This window comes from Strongylocentrotus purpuratus, unplaced genomic scaffold, assembly GCF_000002235.5.
Source record: "Strongylocentrotus purpuratus isolate Spur 01 unplaced genomic scaffold, Spur_5.0 spur5_scaffold_15, whole genome shotgun sequence".
In the NCBI taxonomy this organism is placed as follows: domain Eukaryota; kingdom Metazoa; phylum Echinodermata; class Echinoidea; order Camarodonta; family Strongylocentrotidae; genus Strongylocentrotus; species Strongylocentrotus purpuratus.
Window position 1 is genome coordinate 31,295,931 of NW_022145600.1, and position 11,041 is coordinate 31,306,971.

General features: G+C 35.2%; 1 protein-coding gene across 2 annotated transcripts in view; it reads right to left on the reverse strand.

The window, feature by feature from the left end:
* LOC105438194 overlaps positions 1–7,305 on the reverse strand; it is a 9,653-nt gene extending 2,348 nt beyond the window's left edge. Inside the window, exons 1-7 of one of the 2 annotated variants that reach the window (XM_030986188.1) lie at positions 7,130–7,305; positions 6,317–6,364; positions 5,588–5,812; positions 5,483–5,533; positions 1,879–1,896; positions 1,282–1,461; positions 352–564 (exon numbers count right to left, since the gene is read on the reverse strand). In XM_030986188.1, the coding sequence (XP_030842048.1) occupies positions 352–564; positions 1,282–1,461; positions 1,879–1,896; positions 5,483–5,533; positions 5,588–5,812; positions 6,317–6,364; positions 7,130–7,193 (799 nt within the window). In that variant the 5' untranslated portion in view covers positions 7,194–7,305. Of the gene's footprint in view, positions 1–351; positions 565–1,281; positions 1,462–1,878; positions 1,897–5,482; positions 5,813–6,316; positions 6,365–7,129 lie in introns of both variants that reach the window. The other variant, XM_030986187.1, reaches the window with a different exon arrangement.
* Positions 7,306–11,041: the final 3,736 nt, after the last annotated feature.

Below are 11,041 nucleotides of genomic sequence, written 5' to 3' on the forward strand. Positions count from 1 at the left end.
CATGGTTGTAAGGAGAGCGATGTAAACGTACAGGGCGGTAGTCTTGCAGTATATTAATCAATTTAATAAAAAGAAAACCAGATTATGGAAAAATTAACAATAATTAGTTAAAGAAGTAGCCTTGGTAATAGTTGTAAAAACTTATGTGTTGCCACTCGTTAACTGGAAGAAAACATCAACAACAGCGAATGGAAAATTAATTATTACCCAATCTGCTGCTGACAAAATTTTGGTTTTGTCATGAATGTTGTTCATCTCATTTTACTTCAATTCTCACTTTTTATTGTGATGTTGAACTGAAATTAACATAGCAAGCCTAAAAAAACAAAATACTCGTAGGTTTATACTTACAATCGTCGCATTCGATTTCTTCACAGCTTTTGTCTGTGCTGCCCGCAGCGGCAATCTTCCATAGAGCGTTTGTCTCGGGTTCTACTCGGACGCATACGTGTGTGAAGGTCGTACAAAGGACCTCTGCGAGGTTGAGTGTAGCATTCAACCTATCGAACGATACCGCCTCACCCACCGTCAGATTAAACGATCCAACGTCAAGCTCAATTCCAGCTATATAAACCATAAATATATTAAATGCTGTTAAGAAACAATAACTATATTTGTATCATGGCTTATACAATTACGAATGCTCAATCGATGTGATTTAGTGGTCATGAAAATACAATTAAAGATGCTCTCATCTTTGCCATATAAAAATATTGCTTCAGTCGCCATCCATTTTATTTTTCTCTTCACAAAGATATTAAATGTCACTATCACCATCAAGAACAGTTATTCTATAACCACTGGTGTAAGGGCACATTTTGAAGAGGAGGGGGTGTGGGGGGGGGGGGGGGTGGTTGACGCCTTTTGTCCAATAAATCAACTTGTCAATTTCTAAGTTTTTCGCGCGCGAGTGAATCGAGCTTTTTGAGGATGTTCGGGCACCTCATCTCAAACGAGGATATCCGGGCATATCTCGCTGCCCGATTTTGAGATTATGGTTGTCCTTACATCTATGCCTATAACAATTTCTATTTTAGGCTATAGTCTTTATCGATATTCATGAATTGCCGTAGTATTCCTATGAGAAGCATGGTTTGGGAATTTGATTTCTTTACATTAACAAGTTCAATTATTTTCTTACTGCACAGATGATAGGGTCTTTAGAAATTCATTAACTTGTCTTATAGGAGGGATGTAAAGTTTGCCAAAGGCGATTGCATTGCGCTTTCACAAAATGTATCCAAAAATGGTTTTAGGGCTTGTTTTTCGAGTAAAACTGACCTGACACTTCTTCCATCTCGCTGTCGGCAGCGTAGACGATCACCTTCATGTCATCAATTAACTCGACTACCGAACCGTTGACGATCTCCACAGATGCCGTGATCGTTACAAAAGCTCCTCCCCCTATGGCAACAATCTTATCATCCGGGTAATTTAGTGTTGTCGTCACCGTGAGAATAGCTGGGAGATGAAATTATATTGATAGTAGGGAAATAATTAAATGTTTTATCACTTTAAACTTTCGTCTGTAATACACGTTATCATTCCTAGCAACAGCTCAGGTTTAATGTCTACGTTTAACAACCAAAGATATGATATATAGATTTGTCCTTACATCAAAATTTGCTGAACACGATATAGTTTTTATAATTGAAACAGAATGAAGAATATGGAATTTAAAATATAAGAATGACAATACCTCAACAGACTGACGAAATAATTAGATTATTCGCATAGCTAGGCTCTTGATAATTAATTCCAAAAAGACTGTTGTTAGACTAATACTTTGAGTGGTCACTTTTATCGTATAAATATAGAAATTCCTTATCAAGGTCAAAATTTGTTCAATCTTGATACAAGTTCTAATAAAACTCTTACCTTCTTCTGGTTCGGTAGCTACATAAAAAGAGAGAAATTAAAACAGAAAACACAAAATTATTATTATATTATTATATAAAACTATTTTTAAACGTTTTACCCCTCACAGTGATTATCTTTACATGAACTAGTATTATAATTCTTCTCCATTGTATACAGAGGTCAGATTTTGAATGTCAACATCCGTAATTATCTTATATGATTATTTTGTTGAGATATTATAGAACAACAAAATATGTTATGAAGTGGGGATAAGACAAAATTATATACAAAGATAAAACATCACGTGGACGATATTGGCGTGTGATGAAACCACGCCTCCACTTCCCAAAGTCAAGTGAAATATTAAGGACGCCGCTTGGCATGTTTACTAAGTTATTTCTGGGGATGATGAAATGATTTGAAGAGGGCTGGTCAATATTAGCGTTCTCTTTCATCATGGTTGAGCTGATGACATCGGTTACCAAGGCAACAGACGCTGTGTCTTGGCGGGTACATAGAGACAGACAACAAAGTTCTGAGGACAATGGGATGGATTCTGACATCAAGTGGACCAAAGTAGACTGTTGATGTGGTTTATGGCGGGGGGTAAAGGGCGTTGTACCCTACATGAAACTAAATGTCCATTGTTCTGTAGTGGATGCATATTGACAATTCCCCCTTGTCGGTATAGAAAATGCCAATATATGAAGTAAGTTGCATCATACTTTGTAACTTACAGACGAGCTTTTGGATGGGACATTATTAAGTACAGCGTCTGTTGTCTTGGTAACCCTTGTCATCAGCTCCCCACGATGAGGGAGAACGCCAATATTGACCTCTTAATTTCGGAATATAATGAGAGCATTAATACGGGGTGTCTAAAACACAATAATGCAACAAGAGTTTGGTTCGTAAAATCTTTAAAAAATACTCATTCATTCTTAGTGAAACTTCGTAGGCAATGCCGTTATGGTTGTAGTAATATCTCATCACATTTGCGTGAATTTCATATAGATCTAAGAATTAACAAAAAAAGGTAATTTTTTGTGGGTAAAACGTTGCATTTTTTTTCAATTGTTACAAGAATATAACTGGCGCATGAATATTGCCTGGAAAGCTCTCAAATCAACTTCAATTCTTGTTATAAAAGGAGTGCTAACAATTAAGATGAATGTAAATTATCTAAGCATCAAAGGTAGAGTAATGCCTGTAGTATGTTTTACAGAGACATAGTCAGTGGCGTAGACAGGTTCGTACACCTGGGGGGGGGGATGACTGGGCTGCCAACGCTAGTGAGGGAGCGAAGCGACCGAGCGGGGGGAGGGTGTGGGAGGGGGGTGTCTCCACACCGTGGCATACGAATACAGAATGGACTGAAACATAGTATTGCATATTGAACCACACTACGTATTTATTTATCTCTGTGAATTTTGCTGTTACACCTCTTCAGAAAAAAAACCAATGTCAACTGTGTACACGCAGGTATAGTCTTTGTTGTCTTGATAGGGGTATGTGGTTATGAATGAAAACAGCCTCTGTGGCCATTTGTGAATAGAACACATAAACAACAAACAAATAACGATTAAACTTTGAACAATATGTCTGTTCATTATAAAGCATAATGAATACGTACATACTATGCTTTTTTTTTACCTCAAAGAAAAAAGGCATAGTATCCATAGATGGATATTGGCCCATTCTTCGTAAAGTTACAAGCACTATACACAGAAAGATGTATGTGGGACTACCCTATCTCTCTCACCAGACCATGAGAGGTAAGGACCAGTAATGGTCATGCGATTGCATTGTGAAAGAAACGTTGTGGAATCGATCAGAAAAGGTTGATCATCTAGCATCTAGCATCTGCAAGGTTCTGGAATCATCAAAATGATAAGAAATTTGGCCCATTCTTCGTAAAGTTACAAGCACTATACACAGAAAGATGTATGTGGGACTACCCTATCTCTCTCACCAGACCATGAGAGAAATAAGTTTACCAAATATATGAATTAGTAGGCGGTTTCCCGGCAAATTTTTTATCATCATGTATTAGTCAAAACATATTCTTTCACATGATTGATAATGAGAGCTTCCATTTCATTTTTTGAAATTGGGGCGTTGCCAATACTGGTCTTTACCTTTAACATACAGATACAAAAAACATAAACAGTATCACTATGATCCCTGGAGTAACAATACTGCTTTGTAAGTTTGTGAAGAAATCGGAACCATAACGGCATTGCATCGTTTCAAATTAGGGCATTATTTACTTCTATTTGATCTCAGTCTTATAATAGTAATAGTAATAATAATAATAATAATAATAATAATAATAATAATAATAATAATAATAATAATAATAATAATAATAATAATAATAATAATAATAATAATAATAATAATAATAATAATAATAATAATAATAATAATAATAATAATAATAATAATAATAATAATAATAATAATAAAAAATAATACTAATACAAATAATAATGCTAATACTAATAGGTTCCTTTTATCTCGCATTTCAAGACAGGGTAAATTCACACTGCGCTTTACATGAAACAAACTTCTTTAAACATTTCAAACTTATGCCTTCATGCATCAATCAACATACTTTAAATGAATACAAAACAAAGTGCATCTTAAATAAAACAAAAATAAATAAATAGTTAACAATACAGAAAAGATGTAGCTGCTGCAAGCTTAACAACAAACTAATGTATACCAGTCAGTCCTGATATCAGTATTAGTGTAACAATAGTCATTATAGTGGGAGCATGAAGTTGAACAATTCATAATTATACATAATTATATATGTTTGTTTGAATAATACTTGTTATAAAGATAGTAGTATGGTACTCTCTGTCACGAATTATTATGTATACTGTTGTATCACATTCATTTTCTATTCTGTTTTAGAATTGGCTTTCACCGTGTGAATGCGGCTAACAATAAACACAATTACAATAATGATGAGGATTATTATTATCATTATCATAATTATTATTATTATTAATATTATAATTGTTAGCATTATTATTATTACTATTATTATCATCATTATGACTTATGAAGTAAGCAAATATCATTCCCCAAAACCTGGGGGGATGATTGTACATGCCATCCCCCCACACCTTGTGAGGTGGGGGGATGCATCCCCCTCATCCCCCCGTTGTCTACGCCCCTGGACATAGTGGTCAAATCAAATCAAATAAAAAATATTGTGGAGAAACCCAAATGACATGTTATACAATGTTCATAGATCTCCTGAGAAGGTATAACCTGAAATCAATGTTCGACGTTTTTTCCTTAAATTTGAAATAGGTACACTAGAGGGTAGTTGACTAGGGGTGCTTATCCGGGGGTGGATGTCCTGGGGGTAGGTGTCCCCGAACCCTCTGAATTATATGCTAAAGAAATACAATAAATACCTTCCTAGCAGGTTATCCATCACGTCATCTGGATCGAGGGTCATTATTTGTATACGAAATGTTTCGTCCATGGAATCGGATTAGATTTGAAGCTAGGACCTCCCCATTGGAAGTCACTTGTAAGATCTCTACTACAACCATCATGGCATTACTTGTACGACGAAAGAATGGGAGAAACGATTACGTACCTTCCGTTGTTCCCTTTAAAATGGGACCTTCCGTATTTTCTTCTGTTTTTCCTGAAGCCTCAGTGGCATCTGTTTCTCCTGGAACATTGGTGGCATCTGTTTCACCTGAAGCCTCAGTGGCATCTGTTTCTCCTGGAACATTGGTGGCATCTGTTTCTCCTGGAGCCTCGGAGGCCTCTGTCTTGACTGGAGCCCTGGAGGCCTCTGTCTCTCCTGGAGCCTCGGAGGCCTCTGTTGTTACTGGAGCATTGGTGGCTTCTTTTTCCGCAGTAAGAGGGGCTGCTGAGGTTTCTATATTTCCTGAAGTAGTGGGCGCTCCAGTCGGGGTATCTGTAGCGGTTAAACATTGTCCATTTTTCGGATAGAAACGTGGTATTCAAATAGCAATAGCAATAATGTATTCGATGTTTTCAACAGTCAAGGGATTTGGATATTGCTAGCGTCGGATGTATACCTTTACAGCAAATGTGTATACCTTTTGATATTCAGTAACTTTTGAGAAAAAAAAGACGTTTTGATTCAACTTTATTCCCTGCTAATTGCCAGGAACAAATGTTATGTAGATCTTGAATTCATGCAGTGAGCATCACTTTTACAAGAATCAATGCCAATGAAATACATCTTTTTATACATGTAAATAAAGACTGAGAAACAGATTTTTAAAAGAATTTTTGTTGTAAAACTATAGGTATATGGGTAAATAGATAAGAGAGAGAGAGAGAGAGAGAGAGACGGGGGCCGAGGGGATAGATATCGAAGGATTTTCAATGTTTGAAACCCTTTTAAATAACACAAACAAAACAAGTAAATCATAATATTGTATTTTAATTTTACCTTGCGTTTGCATACCGGACGTTTGATCGAGTTCAGTTGTCATTTCAGCTGTTAGGAAAAAAACAAAACAAAGAATTTGTTACAATAACTATGGAAGGTTGTACAAAACACGCATTAGCGATAACAGTTCCACGGTAAATTCTCTACAGCCCTATCCTAACCCTAACCCTAAGCCCAACTTAGTTCTAAATTGCGACACTATTAAGCCTTTTCTTGTATCTCTGATAGGATGGTTGTAGTAGCATCCGCTGGATCACCAAATAGATAGATGGCAGATATAAAGTGACAGGACTGTATTCCTCGTATACGCAAGACTGTATTAAATGTTATGATAGTACGGTTATATGTGATGGACATGAATAATGTTTCATCGGATCGTTGACATTAAATCAATGTGTCACAAATCGGTTATTCTATTCAAATTTCCCCTTGTATCTAAACTTCATAAAATTTGTTCAAAATTTGAAGGTAACCAATCATGGTCGACATGATTCACAACCTTAACAAAAAACGAAAAAACAATATTTAAAGTATTGACATCGCATTGAATAAATTCATAAATAATAGATATCTATTAGTTTCCTACATCTATCCAGGGTTTGATTCTTTAGGTTAAACTGGCCAAAAGATAGTTTTTTTTTCTTTTCATATCAAACTTCCTCTCACCCATTCTCCTGCTCTTTATCTCCTTCCCTCCCGTTTCTTTTTCATTGTTGTCCCTTCTTTGAATTTAATTTTTAGTGTATTAAAAAAATATCATTATAAACGGTTTTGGGAATAATCAATTTCAATTTAAAATAGACATATACTCACTTGTCTGTGCTAGAACAGACGGCATTACAAGAAGAAAGACGATAAATAGTTTTAAAGACTCCATATTTTATCCTGTTAGTGATAATAAAACAAAGATTGTAATTTCGGATAGCTGAATTAACCTCAAAATGGAAACACGACCGTCTGCAAGATTTAGAATATGCAAAGTGAAAGAATTATGGATTCCCTGCGTTTCATAATATTTCTTGGTAGTCATGGCATATGCTTTATGGATGTCAAACAAACAACGTTAGCTTTTTGATCATGTTGTCTTAAGTTTAATATTTGACGATGTCAAATTCTTTATATCTACCGTTGATTGAGAGGTGGATATAAGGTACTTGCAGTCGTTCGAGTCAATACACTGACAGCCAGTGGCGCCATGTTTGTCCGCAACCATCACGACAACGGCGTCACTTGCAGTAGCACTTGGTGAATGGGGAGGGAAGGGGGGGGGGGGGGCGGTGGCACAGAGCACTTCCCTTCTCCTTTCCCGCTGAAACAAAATTGTTGTACATTTATACATATCTGTATGTCTGTGTAGGCGAATACCAGCGTGCCAAAATGTAACATTTGTATGTGCGCGTACGCATTTGCGTGTGTGTGTGTGTGTGTGAGCGTGTGCGCGTGTGGGTGGGGAAGTGTATGTCATCAGATGGTCACAGACGACTTTCAATTTAGGGAGCTGTTTGTTTATGATGCCGCGCGAAGGAATATAATTTTTTTTTAAATGTGCTTGTTTGCTTGGGAGAGAATGAAGAAATAACCTCCGTAAAATTAATATCCTATCTTTTGTTTGGTTTATATTATTTGTATATTGTGCAGTGTAGATCCCTGCGCCGTTTTCAAAAGGAGATGGGATAAGGAGGAGGAGGAGGAGAAGAAGAAGAAGAAGAAGAAGAAGAAGAAGAAGAAGAAGAAGAAGAAGAAGAAGAAGAAGAAAAAAGAAGAACAAAAAGAAGAAGAAGAAGAAGAAGAAGAAGAAGGTCAAAACGTCGTCGACTCTGAAAACTGGTTTAAATTGGTGTGCATACATTTTGATTTTTGCTTTTGTTTGATCTCTGCTATCTTTCATAACTGACAAATCAAAATGTCAAATATCATTTTTCAAAGACTGGCTAGATAAAAGTCACTTGAAGGTAATATTGAGGAGTGATCAACGACATGATTGTAATAATGATTGGGTTCTTGTTCAACCACACGAAGCTTGAATAGAATGTAATATTCAACATTACAAATAAATGATACTGCCAAATTTTGGTAGAAAAAAATATCATATCTGAATACGGAGAAGAAAAGATGACATAATAAAAAAAAGAAAACCGGCAAAAAAAGAAAGTGATCTCTATTTATTGTCAAAGTTGTCATGATTTTTTGTCGTCCAAAAATATAATAAAAATATATATCGAAAGAAAGGAAAATTAATACTCTGCCCAAATCAATTAAGATCAAGTTTCGAACTTTCAGGCTTGGATGGGCGCATTCATTTCACCCTTAAAATGTATAATTAAGAAAATTGCAGAAATAGACCAAATAGCCATTTAAGTGTTAATAAACTAGGGCATCTTTAAGATATTCTTATTCTAACAATGAGCAAAGAATGAGAGACAATGAGAAGGGTTGAGCTCTGGATGTCAACTGCATAAAGTTTTCAAAAGCACGGTCAAGATGTCTTTCCGTTCGTGTTTCTTGTGAGTTTCGTTTCATTGCTTTTGTTTAAATGGCTAGATTTTTTTTCAGAGACTAAAGTTAATAATGGTTAAATTTTTGATTTGATTTGATTTTATTCAGACAATATAAAAATATATACATGTCTTGGGTTACAAAACAAGGTTTAGAAAAACCCATACAAGTTTGCATCCCAGATATGGAATGGCATACATAATTACACAGTAAATACTAATACATAAAATATCGAAGTATGACATAGGTTATAGTTCAATATAAATACAACAGAAATACAAGTTAGAAATTGCAAGACACTTCTATTTTAAAAATCTAGATTGAGATGTTTTACCAGAGCCGATTTAAAGGTATTTAGCGATTGACTGTTTACTACTCTTTGTGGGAGTTGATTCCATTCATTAATTATTTGGGGATAAAAGGATTTCATATAATAGTCTGTTCTGGCATATGGAACGTGCATCTTAAAAGTATTATCATTTCTTCCTATTCTGTTCGCTCGTGTGCACCTATTTACTTCTCCTACATTAATCAAGTTATTTACAATCTTATAGTAAAAAACAAGTCTATGGTACTTTCGTCTATTTTCTAATAAATTCATTTTGACATTTTGTAATAATAATAATAATAATAATAATAATATTCATTTGTAAAGCGCAATAACTATGTGGATATATTCTATTGCGCTGCAAGAGCTCGTAAATGCTGTGCTATACATACTATATGAACAAGTGAGTTTTCAGTTTTGATTTAAAATTATCTAGTGATGGGGCTTTCCTTATTTCTAGTGGTAATTTATTCCATAATCTAGGGGCAGCACAGAGAAATGACCGGTCACCGAGGGTTACTTTGGTTTTATATGGGGGTATTTGCAACATAAATGTGTCTTGTGTACTACGAAGGTTACGACCATGAGTTTGAGACTTGATGTGCAACAATTCAGTAACGTAACTAGGAGTTTGACCATTTAGAGCTTTAACACGTTATAACTCGTAGACCAATCCTTACACATCATCCTTACGTAACGTTTTTGAATACGTTCAATCCTCTCTTTGTGTGTGTTTCTATAGGGATCCCATGCTGTACAACAATATTCTAAACGTGAGCGAATTAGTGATTCAAAAAGACTTTTTAAAATAGACTTTGGACAATTAACAAAATTCCGTCTTATAATTCCCATGATCCTGTTACATTTTGTATATAAGTCAGTGCAATGGTCGTTCCAGTTTAAAGAATCATTTATTACAAGACCTAAGTATTTTTCAGACTTTACATTTGTTAACTCCTGTCCATTGAGAGAATAATTATAAATGGCTATGATCGCTCATAATTACGTGAATGGTATTTTTCCAATTGCATATAGATCTAATATCTTAAAGAGAATTGATAATGTTGATTATGGTAGGTGAAAGGTGTGTTTATATCGAAATCAATGTATCAATATCGAGATCTTGAAAATCTTGACTAGAAATAGTGTCCACTTTCTGTTTCTGTTGAATGTAATATTCCCGACCTGCAGACCACGGCCGTATTTAGTAAAGCCACTATCTCATAGGTGCAAATAAAAGTTACATTTTCAGTCAATATGATTTCAAACATGTTCGCGTTACTATGTTTATGTGCCTTTATCGACATCATCTTAAATAAGACGCCAACCAGGATTCATAGCGTTCTTTCAATAAAGCGGGTAGTCGCGTAGCAATAATGGTAAACACAAGCTCTTTTTGTTTGCTCTTCGAACTAGCAATGATATCATGAGATAGAGAAGACTAGAAGAATTGCCGGATATGTGGTCCAAGCAAATGAAATGCCACCAACGAAAGAGATAAGTAAAATGAAGTCTGAAACAAATGAAATGATGTAGTTTCTACCTTGGCATACATCTAAGTGGTTTGAGATTCAAGTTTAAGACAGAATGAATGTTATTACAAATTATACGTCTGCATTTGGCCAAACCATCCGTAGATATCAATGAGGCAAACTGGGCAGAAGGAGAGTTTATGCATATTTTGAAAAACTCGAGCTCTCATCAAGTGAAGCTCATAGAGGCTGAGGAATGCATCATTAAAAAGCAGATGCTTTCCATTACATACTGTAATCTACTACAAAGTCGAGGATGTTATACATCAAGTGTACATTTAAGAATTTACAAATACTAAAATGTTTGGATAGGAGCCTATAATACTGTTTATGGGACTGTGATAAAGAAACTATAGCTACAAATAGACA